The sequence below is a fragment of the Myiozetetes cayanensis genome, unplaced genomic scaffold (genome assembly GCF_022539395.1).
Source record: "Myiozetetes cayanensis isolate MyiCay16 unplaced genomic scaffold, myiCay2020 scf1, whole genome shotgun sequence".
Taxonomy (NCBI): domain Eukaryota; kingdom Metazoa; phylum Chordata; class Aves; order Passeriformes; family Tyrannidae; genus Myiozetetes; species Myiozetetes cayanensis.
The window spans coordinates 59,003,130-59,028,598 of record NW_026086604.1 but is presented as its reverse complement, the minus strand read 5'-3'; the positions used below and the strand labels follow the sequence as shown (position 1 = coordinate 59,028,598).

At 42.7% G+C, this 25,469-nt stretch overlaps 1 protein-coding gene across 4 annotated transcripts in view; it reads left to right on the top strand.

Annotated features, from left to right (window-relative positions):
• The window catches only part of RIPOR2 (RHO family interacting cell polarization regulator 2), a 68,010-nt gene extending 44,683 nt beyond the window's left edge, over nt 1-23,327 (top strand). For 2 of the 4 annotated variants that reach the window (XM_050309273.1, XM_050309262.1), the window contains exons 9-22: nt 318-361; nt 1,630-1,755; nt 3,186-3,334; nt 4,360-4,489; nt 6,484-7,173; nt 9,762-9,946; nt 11,664-11,832; nt 13,243-13,378; nt 14,250-14,411; nt 14,990-15,148; nt 16,140-16,342; nt 17,829-17,912; nt 19,537-19,627; nt 21,936-23,327. In XM_050309273.1, the coding sequence (XP_050165230.1) occupies nt 318-361; nt 1,630-1,755; nt 3,186-3,334; nt 4,360-4,489; nt 6,484-7,173; nt 9,762-9,946; nt 11,664-11,832; nt 13,243-13,378; nt 14,250-14,411; nt 14,990-15,148; nt 16,140-16,342; nt 17,829-17,912; nt 19,537-19,627; nt 21,936-22,036 (2,429 nt within the window). In that variant the 3' untranslated portion in view covers nt 22,037-23,327. Of the gene's footprint in view, nt 1-317; nt 362-1,629; nt 1,756-3,185; nt 3,335-4,359; nt 4,490-5,025; nt 5,173-6,483; nt 7,174-9,761; nt 9,947-10,305; nt 10,377-11,663; nt 11,833-13,242; nt 13,379-14,249; nt 14,412-14,989; nt 15,149-16,139; nt 16,343-17,828; nt 17,913-19,536; nt 19,628-21,935 lie in introns of all 4 variants that reach the window. The other 2 variants (XM_050309293.1, XM_050309283.1) reach the window with 2 other exon arrangements.
• The last annotated feature ends 2,142 nt before the right edge of the window (nt 23,328-25,469 follow it).

The following is a 25,469-nucleotide window of genomic DNA, read 5'->3' as shown; positions in this document are numbered from 1 at the left end:
AAAAGGAAACTGAGCTCTTGTAGGGAAAAAAGCTGGAAAGTATAAATCTTCCATACACAAGAAACCACACTTTATACCAAATAAAAAAGAAAATAGGAAATTAAGATGGAGAGGCTGTCTTGGTTTGGAGAATGCGAAGGCAGCAGTAAGAGGGGGGATATAAACAGCAGCTGGGGCACTGCAGGGTTGCTCTCTTCTGTCCAAGTATGGCAGTGGTGGCCCTGGGCACTCCACTGCACCCCATTCCTGGGTACAACTGTGCTTGGTAGCTGGTAGCCCAGGCCCTCCCACAGCCCCTCCATGTCTTTCCTTTTCAGGTCTGGCTGGCTTCGCTCGGCTCTGCCCAGGAGATCAATACGAGGTACGTCTGGTTTGGTTTATCGTTTACTTGATAGCAAAAGAATCAAAAGGAAGGCAGATTTATGCTGCTTTTTACATTGCAATCAATAAAACCTTTTCACATCAGCACACCAACTAACAACTGTTATTTTTCATGTATGTGCTCTGAAAAAACCTTGCAGTTCTCTGTATGTCTGTTTTTGTCAGGGCATCTGTCTGAAGACCAGGAAATTATATTCAGAGCACTGGGTGATGAGTATTCAAAGAACTACAAGCCTTTTTTTTTTTTTTTAACTTTTAAAAATCATATTTCTGACAAACATTTTTAATTCCCCTGGAAGAAGGCCTATACCCCATCTCATGCACATAGAACAAACTGAAAACATTCTTGCAAGCATCCTTTAGTGGATGCTTAGGTTCTACTTCATCATAAAGCAGAGCAGCAGAAAGACACTGAATAACCATTTCTTGAGACCCAGATGTTACCTGCTGTAAGGCTGTGTCACGATCTTTGGTCACTGTAGCGTTTCAGTAGAGAACATCAGGAGCAGGTTAATTAGAGATGGATTAAAATAAAAGCCTCCCACTCTGTCCAGAGCAGAACCAGCTCTGAAGACATTTACAGTGGCTTGATAATGTATCCCCCAAACCAGTACTTCCCAGCTGTCTTGATCATAGAGTCATTCGTTGCCGCTCTCGTTCCCTGTGACGAATGCCTCCTGCTGCTCTTATGCCTGCAACTCCCTGTGGGGCCAGTTATTTTGAGCAGATCTCTCCCAGTCAGCCCTTCAGCCCAAAGTGGCTGTGAGTGTCATTCATTTCCATCACCAGCCAGCCAAAACCTTGCAGCTGGGGAGGCCTCTGATGGGAAATGACCAAAAGCTCACCTACCTTCTCTCCTGCCTGGGAAGACAGGAGATCCAGCCAGTTGTAGACATTAGGAGAAGACCATGGGAGTTTTCATCCCGCCCTCCCAAATCTCCCTTCCCCTGCCACTTTCCCTGTAAATAGAATTAAATGTCTTGCAGCTTTGTTATGAGTCATCCAGTTACGTGAAGGGGAAAGCTTGAGTGGGGGGCACACTACCAAAGAGAGCAACTGGGAGAACTGAGAGACAGAGATCCTCCAGAACAGACTTTTCCCTCTGATTTAACAGGAAGCAGAACAGCAGTTCCTATGCCACTAACTCTTCCAGCCTTTTTCAGCCCCTCTGTCCTCAGCTCTGTTTGTGATGTTTGTGCATCATGAGAGCAGATTTCCCAAGAAAATAAGAGGATTTTTCTCTTTTAGATTTTCATGCGTTATGGTCGCCAGCGATGGAAACTGAAAGGGAAAATAGAAGTGAATGGCAAGCAAAGCTGGGATGGAGAAGAAATGGTTTTCCTCCCTCTCATTGTTGGACTGATCTCCATTAAGGTATGTATGGTGAGTTCTTTGCCTGTAGGCAAAGCAGCAGTCAAGAACCTGTCTTTTCATGCACCTTCAACAAAAACAAAGAAGCAGATTGTTTAACTCTTTTGAAATGAGCCATCATTAGTATTTCTGACACACTTAGTAAAGTGAAGTGCTGTGGTATTGTTCAGTTTTGATACAAGTCTAATCAGTTTGTCAGTGCCATGCGAGAGGTTCTCCTCCCAAACTGGAGTCTGGGAGCAGTTCTGCCACTGCTCCATCCCTTCATTGCCTCTGGCCTCCCAACACACTTTTCTCCTGGCTGAAAGTCCATATCCTTTCCTAGCCAACTAGCCTCTAACCTAGAGATACCCATTCTGTGACCCCTGTCTAGAAATTGCTGCTTAAAACTATTCCAGGTGACCCTAGTTAGGCAGCTTAAACAGAGGAGTGTCTTGAAAGTCTTAGGGAAAATGGCCTACTTAGACACTGCAAAGAGTTTATGAAAAAAAAAAAATGCACCTGATTACAAAACCCCCAACAAAATAATTCCAAATATGTGAGACTGTAGGTTTTCATAGAAAGGCAAGCTGTGACAAAAGGTGAGTCACTCTCCCCAGTTTAACAACACAGGTGGAAAGTTAGGTGAGAACCTGTTCTGATAGTGCACAAGAGTCCCAGTATGATTAAGGTTAAAGTGTATATTCTCTCCCCTTTTTGGACTCTCTCCAAACACTTTCACATAAAAGGCTCAAGAACTGACTTTAAAACAAACAGCCAAAAGCTGGTTTGTGTAGGAGCTGCAAATGTAACTGTTGCTCTGAATTTTTAGGCAAGTGTATCTTTAATTATGAATAGTGCTGTACTCCTACTATAACAACATGTATGGATGTAGCTCCTCACCACTGAATCTGTGGAAGTCTTCACCAAAGGCCAGCATTGGTGTAAACAATTACATGGCTTTGGAGTTACAAGAGATGAATACCAGGAAGAGAGCTCCCTTGGTAAATATTAAGTAGGCAGGTTACATCAGGAGATTCCCAGTCAGGAAAATTGTCAGCTTCTGAGAGGCTATATGCTCTCATTGTTCTCATTCTTCCCTCAGGCTCTGGTTATGGTTACTGCAAAAGGTCAAATAAAAGATTGGATAGCCCCTTAGTCTGAGCCAGTATGGTTGTTCTCTTCTGACACCCATAAAGAAACATAAAGAAAACTGTAGAATCATCATCATATTCAACTATGAATTAATTAAAAGAAAAAAAAAAAAAAAAGCAAAACCCAACAAAACCACAACCAAACCCCAGATTTTTCCCTTAAGTAAATCAACAGACATAATCATATTTTAGAAGCCTTTTAGCAAGGAGCCCAGGCCAGAAAAATCAAAACTATTGCCTTGTGATTAAGGATTCCAATGCCATGTGTGATCTTAGATGTCCTGGTTTTGTCTCTTACAGGTCACAGAAGTTAAAGGACTTGCTACTCATATCCTTGTGGGAAGTGTAACCTGTGAGACGAAAGACCTGTTTGCAGCTCGGCCTCAGGTGGTTGCAGTAGACATTAATGACCTTGGCACAGTAAAGCTGAACCTTGAAATCACCTGGTAGTAAGTAGAACTGGTTGCTCAATCAATCAATCAATCAATCAGCCAATCAGCTGTAAAGCCTCAACCAAAGAGAAAACGTCCATCCGTGTGGGATATTCTCTCCATTTTGCTCCCTCCTGAGGAGGACTGGGAAGGAATTGTGGCCCAAGTTTGGTATATGAGAAATAGTTCATGATCAGCCACAGGTTGCCTGTGTTACCTGTGGCAAAGGGGGTTGTGCCTAATTTCAGCTGTTAAATTAACTGATGTTATGAGGCACGGGAAATGAATAGTGACAAGAGGTCTCAGAATTGCCTAAAGCTTTTACATCTTCCCCAAGATTAAAAAGGGGACATAACTGAGTGTTCATATATTCATTAATCTTATTTAATATTAATCTAAAAATCAGTGGTGGATTTATGTTATCATAATGAAATGCAGAACTTTGCCCATCTTTAAAAGCTGGCTTTTAAGGGCTTTATACACTACAAAGGTGGTGGGAAACCTCCTGGCGATTTCTATCCACATTGGTGAGTTGATGGCATTAGGATCCAAACCCGGTTCTCATTGCATTTTAATGAAATAGGTAAACGTCATTTCTGAAGAAGTGTTGATGCATTTAACTTTTACAATCATGTGTGCTGTTTTTTGTAATGCAATAAACATGAACTCAGCAATAACAGCTCTGGGTTTCCTTTATAATGCAACAGTTCTATTAATAGCAGAGCACCTTTCTCATTAGTATGTGTGACACTTGGCAACTCAAATCCAAGAATACTTTTCATGTGAGAAGAATAACATCAGACTACACACATAAATGATTTCTGAGCGAACACTTTTATCAGAACTGAGAACCACACTTCTGAGACTGCTGTCTAATTAACAACATTTTCTTTTAAACACTCCTGTTAAAAAAACTTGCTATACCTCTGGGTTTTGATGTGCTAATAAGCCACCTTTTCAAAAAGCCTTTCTATGGACCTGAAAGACCTTCTCACTCAGCCTAACAACCTTTTTTTTTTTTTCTTCTGCTTGTGTGTCCGTAGCCCCTTTGATGTTGAAGACTTGACCCCATCCACAGGAAATGTGAGCAAGGCATCTGCTCTCCAGAGGAGAATGTCCATGTACAGCCAAGGCACTCCTGAAACACCAACCTTCAAGGACCACTCATTCTTTGTAAGCTCTGTTCAGCTTCATGTTTATGTAATGAGAAGCCCTAGAGCAGTTCAAACACTGCAAACACTTCATTGCTTTACACGTCTAAGCTTTTCTTCCCTGGTTCCAGCAGGTTACCCTTACAAATGCTTATAAATCAAGTGCATTCCTAGCTGCTAATCCTAAAAGAAGGTGACTATGATCCTGGCATCTTTGAAACTATGTGGCCAATTATTGCATACCTCTTCTTCTTGCCTGACTGCTATAATACTTGAATAATCTTTATAAAATGTGTTTTCATTTTGTAACAGTAGTCAAACAACCATTATAGCAGAAGTATTTTTAAGTATCCTGTGATAAAATTTGCCCCTCTACCAAAGATATTCACAGGGTGCTCCTACATTTTGCATGAATTGAATTCTGAATGCTTAATCAGGCCATCTGTACAGAGATTAATTTTACAAGTGCTGCATCCCATGCCTGTAATTTAGTACACTGCTACAAAGCATTCATTTAACTTGCCCTTCCTCACACCCTCTTTGCTTTAACTGTTGAAGAAATGGCTGCATCCTCTGCAAGACAGGCCAAAGTTGACAATCTTAGATGCTCTGCAAGACACTTTCTTTGACAAGCTTCGTCGCAGTCGCTCTTTTAGTGACCTGCCATCGCTCAGGCTAAGCCCAAAAGCAGGGCTAGAGCTATATGTGAGTCCTGGTTTTCGTTTGGTGAAGGATTTTTTCAGTCTCTGTGTGGCATCTCCATTCCCACGCATGCTTCATGTGTTGCTCTCCATTGCAACTCACTTATTTTGCTGACTGATTAGAGGGGAGGACATAACTCTCAGCCCATGTGGCTCACATTAAATCAAATTCCTCTTGGTTTCTGCAGAGATAATGATCAGAAGTCAACTATCTGTGGGCAGAGAGCAGGGCAGGAATACAAACCAACAGTGTTCTTAAAAATCACCTGCTATACATTTGCTTTGTAACATGACTTTCAGATGCTAAAAACATACCCATGTCAAGGGAAGGAAGAAATAAACCTTTGAGTGTAACTATGTTTAGGGGAAAAAAGCTGGTAATGGTACTGGAAAAAAAAGATGCAAGTTTTGGGCATTTTAACCTTATGCAGCTTAACAACATGTGAATGCCTGCAGTTCTTTCCAGCAAATTGTCAGCAAAATAGTAGTTGCTTTCCATCTATGCTGTGCATTTCCATGAGTTGGCCACATAACAAAGGAAGATCTGTAGGTCAGATAGGCAGATGATTTTTACCTGTAGGTCAGTCAGAGATGAACATATATACATATATATGCTCTAATCATTTTGGAATCTGTATAGGCTGATTTTGCTTCTTAAATGATCAATGGTCTGCTCAATACACCACCACAAAATTTTGCTGTTTCATTTCAGCAGAAACTCACATTAGATGTGACTCCTGTATAACTCTTGTTCAACAATTCTTACAGAGATCCATGCCACATGCAGAGCATACTTTCAACAGCAGAGAAATTGCAAAGTAGTATCACCATTAAAACACCATGACACTAGAGAAACTTCTGGAGCAAACTGTTACAGTTTAGGGATTGCCACTTTAGAAGTCAGAAAATAGAACAGAAATCTATAATGGATAGGAAAATGCAGACAAGATGGTTTAAGTACAACCCCATTAAAAACAGCCATGCTGCAGGAACCAGAGCAGTGCACTAAAAGTGCTGTCTGAGGAAATCTAGTAGGATGAGTGGAATTCATGTCTCTCTTCTGGGGCTCACTTCCTAGAGCTCTCTGCTTAACAGAGAGATGCTAAGCCCAGATTTTCCAGCAGTTTTCCTCCTGAAATGAAGAACCATGCCAGATGAAAGCAGAAGTTGGATTTGAAACATTTTTCCTATCTCTCAAGTCTTGAATGCTTATTTAATCTTTTTCCTTGCCTTTTTCTTTCAAGGGCACATACTTCATTTTTTTCTTCTTTCCAATGCTGCATGAAGAAACATTTTCTCTCTGTTATCTTTTCAGTCGAATTTGCCAGATGATGTCTTTGAAAACGGAACAGTGACCACCGAGAAGCGGCCTCTTTCCTTCACTTTTGGTGACCTGCCTTATGAAGACTCCGTGCCCCCTGCCAACTCAGCAGAGTCCTCTTCTGCACACGTCAGCTCCAGCCCTGACATCACTGCGGTGCCCACCCAGCACCGAGCTCTGGAGTCCTCCAAGAGCTCAAGCCTAGACTGTAGCAGCAGTGACTCCCGCAGAGACTCTGTCGCTGAGCAGAAGGACCTGCCGTCCCGGGGAGAGGTAGCAGTGGCTGAGAACAAGACCACCCCGAGGGCAGCTCCTGAAGTTTGCCAAAAAACCTCTGATGCCGGAAGCGATCACGTCTTTATAGAAACAAGTGTCCCAGTGTCTCTGCTGCAGGACACGGATGAGGTTTCAGAGCTCAAGCCTGTGGAGCTGGATACCTATGAGGGCAACATCACGAAGCAGCTGGTTAAAAGGCTTACATCAGCAGAGACACCCCTGACCCCAGAGAGGCTGCCATGTGAGGGATCGATTAGTGGGGAATCGGAAGGATATAAGTCTTATCTTGACGGAAGCATTGAAGAAGCCTTGCAAGGGCTTCTCTTAGCTCTTGAGCCACATAAAGAGCAGTATAAAGAGTTTCAGGACCTGGACCAAGAGGTGATGCATCTAGATGACATCCTAAAAGTGAGTACGTTTTCAGAAAATACTACCCTAAAGAAAATCTGAGCAGGTAGAATCTCCTCCCCTGACTTGCAAACATCAAAGTAGGCTTTTTGGGGAATAATAAGATTCCCCCAGTAGCAGTAGACTTGCTCCTACTTTGAACATCCTTTCACAGTGTTGCATTTTTAAACTTTTGTTGTCAGTTATGTGCTTATAGTAGCCTTGTATCCTCAAGCAATGGATCTTTTTATCAAAACCTGGGGGAAAGAGAAAAAAGTGCTGTGGCAGAGGTATAATTAAATTATACCCTTTGCTTGTGCCATACTGGAGATCAAATATAGCCAGACACTTGGCTTTGAAATCTATGAGTCACAGCCTCAGTGGGTGTACTTTAGCATATTACTCCTGAACTCCATGGAGCTGTGCAAAACTATACCAGCTGAGGATCAGACCTTGTAGCCATAGAAGCTCAATTTTCTAAATTGCCAAAGGGATTGAAAAGCTCAAGTCTCAGGGAAGCTTGCCATTCCCACGTCACCTAGACTTCTTCCAAGCCTTTTCCTTTTTCCCCCATCCATTTTTATAACGAGAGGTATCCTGTCATTACACCAGGATGGAGAGAAAATGCTGAAAATCAGAAGAAAAGGGATTTGCATGTGTATTGTTAATATGTTTACAGCAGATCACTGTGACTTGTATCTCCCCCATGAATAATAACTCATGACGCATTACTGTGCAAAGAGTATTATATGGGAAATAATCATTTCAGATGCTTCATATTCATATGCAACTTGCCCTGAGAGTCATTTAAGCCTCATCATTCAGAAAAATACTGCTGAGGAGGAAGGAGGGAAAAATTTTAGTTCTTCTGCATTACTTTTTTACAAAGAAACTCTGTAACCTCCTTATTTCCATTGAGGTTTGCAGCCACATGGTACTTTCCTAAGTTGAGTGCTTTCTTTGACAGCCTGCAACCCCTGTTTCTTGCATTATTTATTTTCCAAGGAGGTTCAAGCAGACAAAGGTACCATTACAATCACTTTCTAACTTCATGGCTGCTCTGCAGCCTGTACAAAGAGGTCAACTATCCAAACAGCAGAGGGACAATGGAGACTGTTTCTTTAGACTACTTTGATCAGAAATTACAAACGGACGGATATGGGATGGGGGGCAGAGAGAATGGACGTGTGCAGACAGGATTCCTGCACACTTGGGTTGGATGCCTCTTCCAGATCTGTTAAAGTGTGTTTGCTGCCCACTGTTCAGCTTGCAGACTGACACTCAGCATCACCAGCAGCCGTGCTGGGCTCCCCATGGAAAAAGGTTGAGCTGTGGCAGAATAAAACTCTCCTGGCCATATTAGACGAGCAGAGAAAAGGAGAAGCCCACACGTTGCTGTTTGCTTTTGCTTGAAGAAGCTGAACTACCAGCCCTAAAGGAAATGGTAGCTTAACCCTTCAGTGCTGCGCAGGACGTGGGATACAGCACTCACCCATGTCACAGATGTGTTGGGAAGTGTGTTTGATCAGCCAATGTGCAGCCAAGCATCGTAAGTGCAAATGTATGACCATCATTGCATTCGTATTGTGTGTAAGCAAATTGGAAATAGAACTCTAATCCTCTTCAGCTCCACCTGATGCTGAATCTGAACTCAGAGGCCATTGCATTTCTTTCTACAAGCTGAAACAAAATCATGGCTCCTGCCTGGGACGGGAGGATGCAGTTTATATAATGGCACTGTTGGCTCATGGCTGCTTCTGATCAAATGTACTGTGAAAGATACTGAAGTCATTGAACCAACCAATGGAGATGATCCCTCAAGCTACGTCTGGTCCTGCAGGGTGACCCTGAAAGCAACTCTGTGGGCATATCTGGATGAACCACCACATGGGGCCAGGGCATTTGATATTTCCAACAACAACTGCAAAGTTTCTTTTACATTTCTTCCCAGCAGCAAGGTGGGATTGTTTCCCCCCTCTATAGCACTGTTACATTCTGAATTACAATATTGCCTTTCTCTGTCACCTTGGAATCTGATGCCTGATTGGCTTTTCCTTGATTAGCCATTTGGCTTCAAAGGCCACAAAAGTCCTCTCATTCCATTAGTAAATCTGCAGATATGGGACCAAATTAATTCCTGGCTAAGGTCTGTTGGAGTTACATCTAGAATAAATCAGATAGTGCCATTGGATATGTATAAACTGGCTTCTGTAGCTAGAACAGCAATTATGGAATGTACCTTCCCCTTTCAACTTCCATTGCATTAATTGCCACCTTTCCTTTTGGAGAACACCGAAAGCTGCGAAACTTGGATTCAAGACATACTTCACACTTCTATGAAACACAATGAATTTTTCCTTTGAGGATTTTCCTTCGGGGGAGAGAGTGGGTAGGATGGGGAGGGGAGGAGGAATGGAAGGATTTTCCCAGTTCTCAGGCTTTAATTGTATATGCTATGAATATGAAGGCTTGAAATGAAACACCCAATAAAATGAAGTTTTTAAAATAAAATTAAGAATTTGAAAGTTTTAAGCTTTATAATTTTTTTTTCTTATCTTTCAGTAGTAGCTAATATCTGGGGTTTTCATTGGTTCGTTCTGCCTTTGCAGTGCAAGCCAGCAGTAAGCCGAAGCAGGTCCTCCAGTTTAAGTCTAACAGTTGAAAGTGCTTTAGAAAGCTTTGATTTCCTGAACACCTCTGACTTTGATGATGAGGATGGTGGTGGTGTGGAGGTTTGTAATGGTGGAGGAGGTGCAGACTCAGTATTTTCAGATACTGAGATTGAGAAGAATAGGTAAGTTTGTAGTAACTGCCAGCTGTGCTTACGCCAAACTGATACCCTAGCTCTTTGTCACTAACAGGGGATCCTGGTGCACAATTTATTCAAGGAAGACTGACTAATCCTTGATGAGTTTATAGGGTCAGAGGGTTCCCCGTGGCTGCTGCATTCAAAATCTTTAGCTTCCAGGACCATTTTTTTCTCTGTTCAAATATATGCAATTTGTCCTTCAAAGGAAAAGGGTAAATTAAATTAAGCTGACATAAATACTGGCAGAGCCTCTTCCTTGACATAGGTTTGGACCTGGCCTTCCTTGGATGTAATTACTAATTCCTCTGTGGTTTTTCCCCCCTCCCTTTGTCTTTTCTCTCTAGCCGAATGAGTCTTTGCAGTGGATTAAGCTTGTCAGTAACAATAACACAGGGCCAGATTTAAGCAGCATGATGTAGGTTTCCTTTGGAATGTAAGAGTGATGACTGGTACTCTGTTCATGGCCCTGCGTGTTACCTGCCCTTCTTTCATCACTTTTGGTCTTTCTGAGAAAAAAAAAAAAAAATAACGAAGCAAACAAACAAAAAAGCTGTGGTGTTTGTGCCGTGGCCTGCCATTGCTGTGTGACTTTAAGATGCTGTGCTTCAGTCATTAGATCCTAAAAGCATGTTTGCATACTTTGAGCTGACACGATGCCCAGCAGGCATGTAAGCGGCACTAGAGCTGGAAAAAAGAAAACATTGTTCCCTCACACCCTGCACTTTCCAACCAGGGAGCAATACTACCCTCAGCTTGCTTAAAGCAATTTTGAATGCAACAAGCACCTACCATGCAGTTCCCACCATCTCATGTTCTCTTTCCAGAATAAGACTTGGGAAGAAAAATTTGGGAAATTGTGTTGCTTGCTGAACTGGCACTCTGATCTAGCTTTAACCAGTTAAAGTAGAAATTAAAATTCCTTTTTTTTCTCTCTGGCTCATCCCCAGACATTATAGATTCCCACTTCCATTTTTAGATGTGTAAGTGTGTGACTCAGTGTAAAGATTGCAAGTGCTGAAACTTCTGAACTTGGAGCCAAACACACTTGCCATCTTGGGACTGACCTCAGGCTTTGCATTTAAACATGGGGAGGACCGTTTGTACAGCAAGACAATCTTGGAAATAATGATTTAAAACACAGTGAGACTAACTCTACACTCTTGCAGAAACAATTGGCAAAGTAAGCTGTACACATCGTGCCTAAAACAGCATAAGAAGACACCATGTCTCTTACTTCTGCAGCGGTTTTCCTTTCCTTCTGCAATGAGCCTTAAATTTGGCAGCAGGAGAACACGGAATGCATAGAGCTGTTCTTAGCAGCTCAGTGCTTGGGGTGGCACAAATTGTCATGGTGCTTAATCCAGAGCAACTGGGCAGGTGATTCATTAACAGATGGGAGAAAGCTGTCACCACCAAGGGGCAGTAACCACAGGTTAACAAGGCTTGCCTGGGCGTCACATCACTCAAGGCAAACCAATCAGGGGACAAGTCTGTCCCCTTGGTGGGTTTATCCCTCCTTGCCCCAGCGAGGGCAGCACTGCTCCTTTGTGATATGATGGTGTTCATCACCAGGTTTCTGGCTGCTTTCAGCTCTTCTGCCGTGCTCTTTGCTCATCACCCCGTGTGAGCGTGCGTGTGTGTGTGTCTGCCGTGGCAGCAGTCGGCCCTGCACTGACCTCCTCCTTCCTCCCTCCCTCCTCAGTTACAGGACAGAGCACCCAGAAGCCAGAGGCCACCTGAGCGAAGCTCTCACCGAGGACACGGGTGTGGGCACCAGCGTGGCCGGCAGCCCCCTGCCCCTGACCACAGGGAACGACAGCCTCGATATAACCATAGTTAAGCACTTGCAGTATTGCACCCAGCTCATTCAGGTACCAGGCCTGCCTCATTTGGGGCATATGTTTTAAAATTATCCCTGCCTGCAACATGGGTACAAGGAGGCTGGCAAGGTCAGCACTGCACTGTGAGGGAGCAGGAGCTCAGGGCTGGGACAGATGCCATGCTAAGATAGGATGGTGACCACCCCCAGGCAAAAGAACCTCCATCTTTTCCATCCTGGGCCATTTTTGAGCGCATCTGATATGTGAACTGTGGGACACTTTGCAGGAGCTGCCCTTAAGGACTGAGGGGCAGTGCAGCAGATGACAGGGGCATTCCCTGCTCTGGGTTACAAACACCTGCTGGCTTCGCTGGGAGATCCTCAGTGAGGCTGGTCTCCAGTTAAGGCAGCCCATGTCTTCAGAGGTAAAACAGAAGCCCCTGTCCCCTTTGTTTAACTGAGTCTCAACTGAGGCTGCAGTGTTCAAGAACAGAAATTAATTTCTACGTGTGAGGCAGAGAGATTGTCTGCAACAGACATGGTGAGGGAAGCACGTGACAGCCCCTCTGGGACATCAAACTTGTCAGTTCACGCTCACAGCTTACTGGAATGGAGTTTTTGTAGGGTTTTTTTTCAGAGCCCATGCATAGCAAATGGGACTTTAAACCTCCAATAATAGAGGGCATCAGGGTTTTCCTGATGAATCAAAACATGCTGCAACATCTGCTTTACAGTTATTCACTCTTCCATCTTAGATGTAATTATTTTCCCAAAGGCCCATTGAAACAATACAGAGTAAGCCTGATTTCAGCACTCTGAGTGTTGTTCTGGACACTCTGCTGACCCAAAAGTATGAGAAAAAGGGAGGGGTTTGGTTTAAATGCAAGAGTACACTGTAAGTATGCATCTGGGGGAGTCAAGCTTGAACTATGTTCACACACAGAGCAGATTTGATATGAACAATATTTACAAGAACTGCTGAAGAAAATGCAGATGTCAGCACCAGGGGGTATTAGCAAGGAGAAAGCAGCACATTAACAAAGGCACCGGAGTAGATGATCAGAGCTGAAATGTAGTAAAAAAAAAGCAACCTGTGGTCTTCTATGGCCTGTGTTATGCAAAATTCAGACTAATATTCTTTTGTGGCTTTAAGGCTTTTGATGATGGGTTTCTTTAGCATTGCAGAGTGGGAAAATCAGAAATTACTTATGCAAATGGGTTCTTGGATACTCAAGTGTCTGGACCTGGATGTAGATGTTAAAGTTATAAGCAACAATATGTATCAACCAGGACCATAAAATATTCCAGACAAAAAAATGTTATAAGTTAAGGAGATCTCGTGGTTCCAGGCAATGAATCTGCTATTTCACATCAGGTATTTTAGAGGTTTTTTTCTTCTGAGGCTGAGGTTTTTTTTTCATTCAATGACACATTTTCCTCTCTTCCCATTTGTCTTCACCAGCAAATTGTGTTCTCCAGTAAAACACCGTTTGTGACAAGAGACCTCCTGGATAAGCTGTCCAGGCAGATCCTCGTGATGGAGAATATTGCGGAGATCAGCACTGAGAACTTGGGAAACATCACCTCTCTTACTGATGGTAAGAGACAGTTTAGGGGGTTTCCTTTGGAAAAGAGTTTGGGCATGCCCGCCTGCTGAAATAGTCGCTGTGCAGAGCTCACCATCGCTGCAGAGCTGCCGCTGTAGGAAGGGCAGACTCAGGGTTACCAGTAGGTGTAGCAGTCACCACAGCCATGCAGGTGCCATCTACATCTGTTTTCAACACTGGTGTCCAGAAATAAGCAGGTGAGAAGAGAAAGGACTTCTTATCCTGCTTGATGTGCAGAGGATGGATAGAGTCATTGGTGGGGTGGGGATGTTGCCAAACTCCTCCACCTTTCTTTCCTGAGGAAAGGCAGGATCTGCCTTACACTATCAGAGGCAACTCCTTGAAAATTTTCATTTTTAGTCATCTCTGTGTTGAATTATTTAGTTATTTTTCTTGTTGTTGCATCTGTTTTAATACTTGGAATAGTCTGACAAACACATAGTTATTTACCCTCCTGAGCACTTCGGCAGGATAGCTAAATACAACATGGTGTATTTATCAGAAAATGGAGGCAAAATTGAGTGGCCACAGAGCAGTGCTAGGACAGGGATCAATCTTGTGCAGACCATTTGCAGTATACCCCTAGTATTTTGTGGTATTTAAAAGGATGGGACATCAGTGCTAAGAACTGGATCAGGAACAAATTTTCTCATATGTACCATGGGAAAGAGAAAAAACGTGTTACAAACGTGAGCACACAGTCTGTTCTGTGAAGGTAATGGCATGGGCCAACCCAGCAAACAATAATTGTCCATCAGTGGGCTAGGGTGAGATTTCCTCCACTCTTACCGTCTTTTCTCTTCTGGAAGTCGATGCTTTCAGCATGGCTTTGTTTTATCGTTCATTTTGTCTTCTCCTCCAGCAATTCCGGAGTTTCACAAGAAACTGTCACTGCTGGCTTTCTGGATGAAGTGTACTGGCCCTTCAGGAGTGTATCACACATCTGCAGACAAGATGATGAAGCAGTTGGATATCAATTTTGCCACCACTGTGAATGAGGAGTGTCCAGGACTTGCAGAAACAGGTACTAACTGCTGCAAAAAATTGTGTCACTCAACAAAAAGGAGAACAGTTGTGTACTGGACTTTATTCAATCTCCATTGTTTTGTTTTCCAACCCCTTGGAGGTCTGTTTGGGCACAGCTCCAAGACCTCATTTGAAAACTAGTGCTACAACTCCTGAAACAGTTTTGGCCCAAAATAATCAGATTATAATAGGAGAAAAAGGCAGAAACAGAAAAGTAAATACTATTTTAAGGTTTATGACCTAGTCAGAAAGTAAGTCTATTCACAAACACAGGTTTGTAAGTGATTCAATGAAGTAGGAATCCTCACACTTAACTTTTTGTATCTACATAATGTTCATGCCCCATTACAGTGCACTAGAATGAAATTAATCCACATTCAAGTGAGTTTGTCTGAGCACAAACAGGGGGGAAGGTCCATTTAGCTTCTCACCTAACCCCAGCTGTGGTTAGAAACGTTGGGAAGCATCTGGATTTGTGGATACAGTTCTTTCTTTCTGGTTTTGAAGTGTACTGTGGCATTTTGCCAGCACCTTTTGCTCCTACTAACCTGACCCTTTGTCCATGGCTGCTTGCAGTCTTCAGGATCCTGGTCTCTCAGATCCTGGACCGGACGGAACCTGTCCTCTACTCCAGCATGTCCTCTGAGATCATTACCGTCTTTCAGTATTACAACTATTTTGCCTGCCACAGTGTTAATGACCTTGGAAGTTATTTGCTACAGCTCGCAAAAGAAGGTAGGGTATATAAATTCTTCTGGCTAATTCTGTCCTTCTGAGCTCTGCACACAACAGTTCAACTCTGAGGCTGATTTTACAAAAGAAGGAGGGAAAGGCATAAAGGCACCAAGAAGTGCCCTGAATGGTTGTACGTGTCAAGGGAAAGGAGCTGATGCAGATAGACCCTCAGTCATTTCTATTTCCATATTCAAATGGGAAAAAAACTATGTTGAAAGCACCTTTTTAGGAAATTGCTGATGGTGGTGGTCTGGGAAGTTTTCTGAGCCCAGAGCTCGGATAATGTTTTGGTCTTTCACCATCTGTTATGGAGACACTTTGTGAAGTGCTGAGCAATTCTCAGGAGCCAGGGGATCATAGCACCTCAGTGTTTTGCAGGCTCTGCCACCAAGAGCAGGTGCTTCACAAAGTGTGCTAGACTGCAGCCCCTGGCAAGCGACGTTTTCTTCTCTAAGAGGGAGTTTGAGGAACCTTGCCTAGTTTTCCTTTTTATTTGGGCATACTGTGTAGCTTTTGCTCAAAAACATGGAAGGAACAAGGTATTTCAGCACACCTCTGAAACACATCAGCTCTGGCTCTTGGTGGCAGACATCAATATGCCTAGGAAAAGCTCTCACAAACATGCTCTGAAAGTCAATACACTGACAAGGATATTAGGTTTCACTTATTACAGGGAGAATTTACATCTTCCTGCAGAAAACAGTGAAGATTTGACAGGTAGACTCTTAGCTCTGGGTAGATGTAAGTGCTGCACTGTCCCACAGAGCTCATCTACTCATCTTCTCCTCCTCTGATCATCTGAGAAACCAGCCCAACTTAAAGCCCAGACAAAACCCTGTGCAGACACACTGTAATGTTACAGTTACTCAGATGGGGATCTTTTTCATGTCTTTTGTGTGTATAGTGTAAATTGAGGATTGCTAGTGAGAAAATGAGCAATTAAAAATACTGAGCGGATAAAGTAACAAGGACCTTTCTCCTGCATTTCCAGCGTCTGTGGTTCAGGTGCTTCAGTCAGTGAAAGATGGAAAACTGCAGCACAATGTGTCCAAAATAAACTCCAATAACCTTCCACCACAGCAGGAAGTTTTGAGAGCTTTGGCTTTGCTTCTCAATGAAAATAAAAATGAAGTCAGTGAGACTGTGGCATCACTTCTGACAGCAACTGCAGAAAACAGGCAGTTCAGGGAGAAGGTAAGTGTCAGGAAATCTCCTGTTGCATGAGAGACCTGTATCATCATGACTTTTTTTCTACCTGTGTGTCTCAAATATCTGTGCATATAAAATAACTTAACCAAGCTTGATTTAAACTGATCCAGAGGGATATCTTGTCTAATTTTTCTGCAAATATGCAGGTCTGTTATGCCAGTCTGCTTCTGCCTGTCATTACACTAAACAGGTACTAACCAAAACCGCAAACGTTTACTGAGTGCTGTGCTCTCCAGCTATCTTCCTCACTTCAGCATTTCTACTGCCCTGTCTCAGACTTGGCTTCAGTTCAAGGCTTCAAGGTAACAGTTTCCAGCATCACCAACATGTAAAGACGTAGGTCTCAGATTTTATTTTTTCTCCCTAAGGAGACTGCCATCTGTGGAACTTCCCACTATTTCTGGAGGGAATGGAGTGCCTTGGGCAAAGACAGCTCGGCTTTGAGATCTAAGATTTGAGTCTATCACAGATACCCAAAATAACAAGCAGGGCCAGGTTAAGCACAGAAATTGGATAGAAGGGAGAAGCAAGAAGAAATTAGGGGTTGGCTTCTGCCCCTTCATGGCAGATCTTTCCCTACTATCCTTCTTGTTCTCTGTTAGGAAAGAGCAAAAGAAAAGGCAGTTGGAAGACAAAGAGTGGTAGAAGGAAGGCAGAAGGAGGACAAAAAGGAGTTAACTCTTTGCTTCTGCTTTACTCTGTCAATCTAGTTCCCTCTTTACCTGCCCTCCCGCTTCATCTTCCATTTTTGCAGCCTCTTAGTATCTCACACCAGCCTTCTCCATCCCCAGCTTCATGAAGGCAGCATCTCAGGGAAAACATAACCACCTCCTGGAAAAGGCATGGGTAGCTGATACCTGGTTCACTGCCTGCAGGAAGAACCACAGTGTGCCTTCTCTGAGGGTATTGTGCAGCTTTATGCTGCAGATGAGTTCACTGCACAGCTGACTGCCACTGAGATTTGCTGCTCAGCAGTAGCTACTAATTTCTAGGGCCAAACAGTACACAGCTACTAATTTCTAGGGCCAAACAGCAGCTCATGCTAAACTTGTAATCATTAAGTCTTCTGGGGTACATCCTGACCTGTTCATTACCATCCCCATGTTAGAGGGACCATCTCAACAGTCAGCTCTTCGGATTTTCAGACTCCTAGGCCCATGGTGATGTATGGTGAAAAGCCTTCAAGGGTGACATATTGTGCATCTCACTTTAACATGAACTTTTCCTCACCAAAAGCTGGCCTGAGACTACTAAGTTATGACTACTGGCCTGGCCTGCATCTATTGGAGGGAATTATCCCACCCTGTTAACTGTAGCTGGGACTGTCCCCCTCCATCCAACATACTCACTGTCAGGGAGGAAGGCTGCAGTTGCTCACCTTTTAGTAGGGTAAGAATACCTCCATGCTCTATTCTTCTGCTCCACAAAGGCAAAAACATTCTCATTGGTATTCTCCTTTATCTGTTTTCAGGCCTTGATTTATTACTGTGAAGCACTAACCCAGCCCAACCTCCAGCTGCAGAAAGCAGCTTGCTTGGCTCTAAGATACCTCAAGGTAAGAGACAAGGAATTCACCGTGGCACTTGACTTTTCTTTAAAGGAAGGACATTTGATAGGTACAAACATCAAAACCAGAAATTGCAGTAACAGCAGGAATAGTGTTTCTGGTTTGCATTGCTGCACTCCCATCTTTCCCAGATACCATGCTGTTTGTGAATGGTTTAGAAGCTTCATTGCATAAACACCTGGGCTCTGTGACAATGGCTGAGTTTATCTTTCACATACCATCTTTTCCTCCCTCTCGTATTGACTTCAGGAGACTTAGTTCCACATCACAGAGAAAAAAATATTCATCCATAGAGTACTGACTGAGAAGGACAAAAAACATCCTTTTACAGGATAAAATTATAATGCATGTGGATTGCAATAGCCAAAGAGAGATACAAAGGTCACAGCTTGTTCTATGACAAATAACTGGTACATCTGGGCACTACAGCTTCATCTAGCATCTGGTACTATCTTGGCACTCCAGCTTATGACAGGACAGTAAAATGCACTTTTGTTTTGGCTGTATAGAGCCATGAGAAACAGCAGCCACCCACTGGTACGGGACGCTGGGGCAAAAAATGGATTCCATGAGACAGACCCACTGTAGACTGACTATTTCTCCCTCTAATCTGTCCCCTGGAGAAGACAGCTCCAAAACGTAACTTCATCCCAGTCACAGCTGATGCCATCCAATACATAATCCGGTATTGTTTAAATATGAAAAAAATTCTCCCTTAAACGAGATGCTGGAGGCGTCCCTGAGAGGCAGTGGTGAGGGACATTACGCCTTCGCTGCATGCAGGTTGCTGTGGAGTTTTTGATCACTCAGGAAAAGTCGAGAATAGACATCAGTGGTGGGAACTGGACATAGACTTTTTTTTACTTGAGTGGTGTGGCTCTGATGTGTCTTGAACAACGAGAATGGCAACTGCTGGGGAAAAAAAAGCAACTGAGGGGAAGTATCATCGTTTGCCCTTCCTTTTACTCAACTCTCTTCTTGTTGTATTAAACAGCCTGCCAGAGGCACTATGGCAGCTGCTCTCCCCAAAGACCTGACATTTTTGTAGCAGAGAACAGGATTATTCGTTGCCTTCTACCCAAAATAGCGAAGGCAAGGCAAAAGTGTGGAAATGAAATGAGCGCAGGTGTTGGTGAGGAGCCTGCAGTGAAGTGACTGGGCTGGCCAGCCAACATGTCCCTGTAGACACAGTTGGGCTGCCAAAAGCAGCCTTCTCAGACCTACCAGGTTTGACATGTTCTGTGTGAAACTCATTCCCTAGATCCCTGTCTCCTGTTTGTCTCCTTGCTACACCCTTGCTTTGGCAGTCTTATGGCCTTGGCCCAAAGCCCATCACACGTCCTATAGTCAGAAGCTGCAGAAAAGAGCTGGTCAGCCAGGATTATGTATGTAGTGCATAGGGAAGGAAAATTAGAAAGGGTCCACACTGACAGCAGAAAATATGCCTTCTCCAAGTGCTTCCCCTCATGGAAACCCCATTCCTTGTGTCTCCACCAAGGCCCCCTTCCCTTGGAAGGGCAACGCAGAGGATGGTTATTATTTCCATGCAAGGCTGTGAAAAAACCTAGAGTATACTGTGTGGTGCTAATGTGGTTCTTTTTGCACTTTCCAGGCTACTGAGAGCATTAAAATGCTGGTCACGCTCTGCCAGTCTGACAATGAAGAGATCAGAAAAGTGGCGTCTGAAACCCTGCTCTCTCTTGGTGAGTTGCCTGGTTTGGAGCAGTATTTAATTTTATTTTTTAACAGTGCAACGTGTAAGGCACCTGAGTTATGCAAATGTGATACTGTAAATTGAAACAAAACTTTACGTAGAGATTCAAACAGGTTAGAAAATATAAATTCTTAAAAATAATTCATTTTGAAAACAAACCAAAAGAGAGAAATTGAATTGTGTGAGTCTGGAAGGGGAAGTAGAAAAGGAAGAATAGCAAAGGAGAAGTTGAGAAACAGGAAAGAATTGATAATGAATTTGAAAACAGCAGCCTTGTGGAATCAAGACCAGCACAATGCCTGCTGTGTCTTATACACCCTTCTTTAGGGGATCCCCTCCTATCACCCCTGTAGTGCCATAGTCATACTCTCATTTGCCATTAGCACTGTCAGTTGTTTATTTAATCTAAATTATCTTTATATGTTTGTTTGCACAGACCCTAGTCTGCAAGTCCTCCTTCACACAGTATCTCAACCACCATGCGCTGACCCTCATTTGTCTTTGAGACAACACAACACCCTGTTCATTAACCTGTAATTTAGCTGCATTAGCAGTTTGTAACTGCAAGTGTGGCTGCACAGTTTCAGGACACCAGTACTTTGGTGGCACAGAAAAATTGTATTTTTCTGGTCTTTAGGCTAGGCACCTCACGGGGGGTGCGACCATGTGTGATTTTAGCTATGCAAACTAAAATGTACTCTCTTTCATTCACCATTCCAGCAGGAATTCACTCTGCTGTTGGACATGTTATTGCTCAGGTTATAAAACAACTAGCCCAGGGACACTGTCTTCTGAAATGTCTGAGAGATTGTTATGTCATTTTTCTAGACAACATACAGAGACCATTTTGGTTCCTAATGGCTAATTCAACAAGAGTCATTGCTGTCTTCATGAAGATGCATATAGATGACAGTACCTAAGAGAAGAGGGTTTGAGAGACACAAACATTTAGCAAATATACTGTTTCATCTTTTTCAGCAGTATAAAGAGGATAAAGATGAGGATAGACTCACTTCTTTAAAGTGCCAGGAAGTAAGAAGTGGATAAACTTTTGTTATGATCCAGTAAATAATTACTAGAAATTACTTGAAATGCCTCTGCCTGAATTAAGGTGCAAATGAGACCATATGCCAAAGCCAATAGTATGGATTTTATTTAATAGTAGATGTGAGGCACTACAGAGAAAGAGAGAGAGAAAGAAATAGAAACAAGGAAGGAGCGGGGGAAGAAAGAGAGTGAGAGATTAAAATAGAAAATATAGAGAGTGAGAGATAAAATAGTATCACCACTCTGTGGACCAGGTGGCTTCTCATGGGTCTACTTCTAGCCTTCTTGGTGGTGAGGGTCCTGCAAAGCGTAGTGTCCAATGGATTAATATTCGTTCAGGAGATGCCCAGGCAACTCTCCTGGTGGCAGTGGTGGGGGGAAGCTTTGCGCTCTCCTGAGACAGGCTCTGGATTTGTTGCTTCACTTGCATCACCTGCAGTCCTCTGGTGGTAGAAGGCCCCAGGAATGACTCCAGGGGGCGCTTTGAGAGTCTTTGATGGTTTATGACCCTTCTCAGCTGCCTCTCATGTGAATGCTCTGTGTGTCCATGGTCATGTCCATGTCCATGTCCACTCCGGGGGGAGTGGAGGGGGTGGGGGGTTACTCTGTTTGGTGTGGAGAGATTCCGCCATCACACACCCAAAACCCTTCTCTTCCACCACCTGATGAGCCTTGTTTACTTCTCTTCAAACCTGAGATAATTAGACAATAGTCTTATCCTGTCACAGTTCCCTGTCACAGTCAAAATTCCAGTCAGGAGGCATATTCCAGAGGGCGGGGATGAGGGGAGGGGGTCTTGCAGTTTGACAAAAAGGCTTTTTATGATTTTGACAATGTTTAAAACATTAACATTTCAGTCCATCACAGCTTTGTGTTGTCCAAGGTAGAAGTGGATAAATATCATCTGCCTCAAGGATATCATAACTGCAGTTGAAACAAGTACCTTAGGTCATTCAGTAAGACAAGCGTACAGATACTGTCTTGTAATTATAGAAGCCACGTGTGCTGCTCTTTTGCTTTAAATAACCAAGTAAATTACATGAGAAAATAATAATTAAAAAAAAATTTGAACAATCAGAGCATGTTTGATTTGCCAAGTAATTTCTGAAATTGCTTTCAACAAGATAAATTTTAAGAAGGGCAAGAAGTTACTGGTAAATCACTGCTTTCTAACAGCAGAGAACCCAGTATTCAAAATGTTGTAGGGCAATGAAGTAATACATTATTATGCTTTAACATTTTGCATTCAGGTGAAGATGGGAGACTGGCATATGAACAGCTGGACAAATTTCCCAGGGAATTTGTTAAAGTTGGAAACCGCCGTGGAACTGAAGCTGCCACAGCTTTTTAGATGGAAAGGAACCTGCTCATATTTAACAGGTTTTAAAGTAGGATGGAGCTGCACTTCAGTGTGGGGAGCAGGAGGAAAACTTTGAAGTATTCTAAAAGTGTTCCCAAAAGTAGCAATTTACAGACTTCTTAAGGAAAAGCAAAATCTAAAATCCAGCTTAAGGGTTCCTATTGGCTCCTCGTTGCAGCTCATGATGGAACAGTTGGATGGAACAGCTGAGGAACAATACCTTCTTGACTGATTCATAACAAGTAATGTAATTGCAGTTATTCAGCCTCTACAAACTCCTGCGAGGTTTCTAGAATTTGGCATCTTCATATATTTTCCTGTTATATTTACTTCCTTGAAGTTGTTGTGAAAGCTTGAGGTGTGCGATACCGTATCTAACAAGGACAATCAGGAGGCCACCTGAGCAGGACTGCAAAGAAGCTCTCCCTTCAAGAGTGTCCCCAGCAACACTCCAGTGGCAGGAAATGCTGCTCAGCTTTCTCAGTTGTGTCTCAGTAATGAAATAGAGAGCAAGTTTCTTCAAGTTTTGCCTCCACAAACAGCATGATGTAAACCCTGGGAGGTGTCACTTTGGTGACTCATTCTAAATGCCTCCACTGGTCTTTTATTCCCTTTCTCTTGCCCTCCAGCAACAAACTATCATTAATCCAGAGATTTGTGAGGGGGAACTAAACAATCATGTAGGTTTCTAAAAATTAAATGAAAAGGTAAAGTGCATTTATTTATTCTGAGAAGGAGTGAATACAGCTAATTGCACGAGTTCCCTAAGCCATTTTCCCCTGTAAGTCGCAGGCAAGATTGGATTTCATACACTCTAATTAGTGGATCATAGTTTCTATAGAGTGATTTCAATATAAAGAACCAGAACAAACTAAAGTGGACCTGGGAGGCAATAATAAACAGAGGGAGAAGTGAATGCACCTCTCCTCCCTGCACTGCAAGGATGAAAGACAGTGAGTGTTTCAAACTGTTGATTACAAGCCTTAAGTTAACAGAGGACATGAATAGAATTTAACAGAAGAGTGTTCCTGTACTGTGTTCATTATGCATGAAATGCTATTTAGATGTCAATTGAAGTATCCAAATTTGCATAGACGACATAGAAAATATTGCAAACAATTCACATCAAAAGGAAACCTTGTGAGCCAAACACGTTGGCAGGCAGGGATCATTTTTGTTTTGTTTTTTTACTGTGAATGTTACAAGAGTGTACATATCTGTATATTTATAAATATATATATTCTTCCTTTAATTAAAGAAGTACATTTTGTACAGTGCAAAATGCTTACTTGTTTACTGAGCAATATAAACTCTTTTTGCAGAAGGTGAAATAGCCATGTTACGGTTTTTATACCACACTTGTCCCATCAGTTGAATCCCTTAAATGTGTCTTTTTGTATCAACCTCTGCGTTGTTTTTTTTTTTTAAATTTTTTTCTTTTAGTTTTGTGGCATTTGTACTCACCATATTTCCTATCACATTTAAGTTATAATAAAGATTATTTTTTAATTACTAAGCACATCAATCCATATGTATAGTCACTCTTTCCATAAGCAGCCTCTCCAATGTCACGCTCATAGTTTAAGTTCAGAGCAAACCAGTTTTGTGTATCATTCAAGATATTTATCAAGAAAGGCTCCACAGGGTCTAGCAGAAATATGCTGAAGAAGCTCCAGGATTGTTACCAAACTTCTGCTGATTACTCTTCCCTTCTGTGAAGAGAGAATCTCCTCAAACAGAAGACATTCCTTCTCCTCTTACAAACATTGAGGTTTACAGCACACAGCTCAGGGAACACAGAACTGAGTATGGAGGACAGAGCCAAAGCTGCAGAGAGCATGGGGCAGCTCACATGTATCATGCCAAAAGGAGTTTATATCTCATTTCATTGTAGTTTAAAGCCACCCTCAGGGAAGTTCATTAGCCTAAAGCTGATACCCTACACCATTATGACTATTAAAAACCATAGATACAGCTCGTAAGAACCAGATAGGAAGGAGCAAATCCTGCTCTCAATAAAGTCACTGAGGGAATCCACAGGAATTTTAGTAGGACAAGCTTGAACCTGGGATACAGATGTATAGAGGCTAAATTTCACTTTGAGCCTTAATAGTGTTTTAGAAAACTAAATAAAACAATCATCTTCTAACATGATTCATTACAACCTTGAGAAAGTAAACAGACCTTAAAACTTCCAAAACCTGAAGGCAAATAAAAAGAAACAAACCACGTATTTGTCTAATTACATGTATGTTTTTCTGCTGACAATGCTGCCTTTTCGTAGCACATTAGTGCAAGAGCTCTCCTTTATGGAGTAGGAAAAACCAGATGCATAGAGGTGAGTGTCACAAGACAGATGCTTACCTATTGGTAAAGAAGGAACCAGCAGGCAGTAATTACAAGACCTCTTTCTTAGGGCTGCAGCAGGTTGACTCAAACAAACCTAAAGGTCTGGGCCACCCCAGGAAAGCACGTTAAGAAAATGTTCCTGTTCCAAAGTAGCTCAGCAGCAGTGCAGATGGAAGAGATAGGGAGCTCTCCAGAAGTGCACTTGGGAAAGGGGCTTACCTGCTGGTGGCGTTATCCTCACCTCATGCTTTTCATGAGCCATGATGGTTTTCACTACCCCTGCCATGCTCTCTCTGCCTCTCTGTGTTTTGCCCAGTATATAGAAACTCATAGTACTCTATACTGCAGCAGCATAAGTTAGGCTGCACAGAGTTTCACACTGATTTTGGCAAGAATCCTCCTGTGCCTGCTATACCTTCAGAAAAGGTATCCTCTATAGCTTTACCCTATCCTGCAGCCCAGTATGTACAGATTAATGCTGACTTTAAGCATTCAAAATTAGGAGTCAATACAACTGCCAGACTGTGTATGGCTCCCTGCTTTGGTGATTTGCAATGGAATTATCCAGAGGATAGGATCTGCTGCACCCCACTTCAGATACCCGAGGGTATGATAGGGGTATCCTCACACCTAGGGGTTTGACCTTGAACATGGCCCAATCACATTTCATTACAGGCACTTGCTGGTAGATCAACAAACAGCAGCAAACCAAGGTTCCTCAGAACACCATTATCATTTGCTGAACTACTTTGTGATATTATAAGAATGGAAAGAGACATCAAGAACACACAATAAACATTTTCTGCTGAAGAAAATGCTGATGGTAACAATACAATAGTCTTAATAACAGTGGAAACACAGGAAATGCATGGCCTTGGCAGATTTGCACACCTTCTGCTCAAATTCAGATGGCCTTTGAAGAAAAGTAAATGAATATGCATCATGCTTCCTTGGGAAAAAAAAAGATTACCAACTTCATTACTTATGCAGAGGCTGCAACATAAACTGCAATGCACAGCAGTGCTGCAGGCACTCACATAAGCAATCCAGTGCCAAACACCAAGTGAGTTTCAGC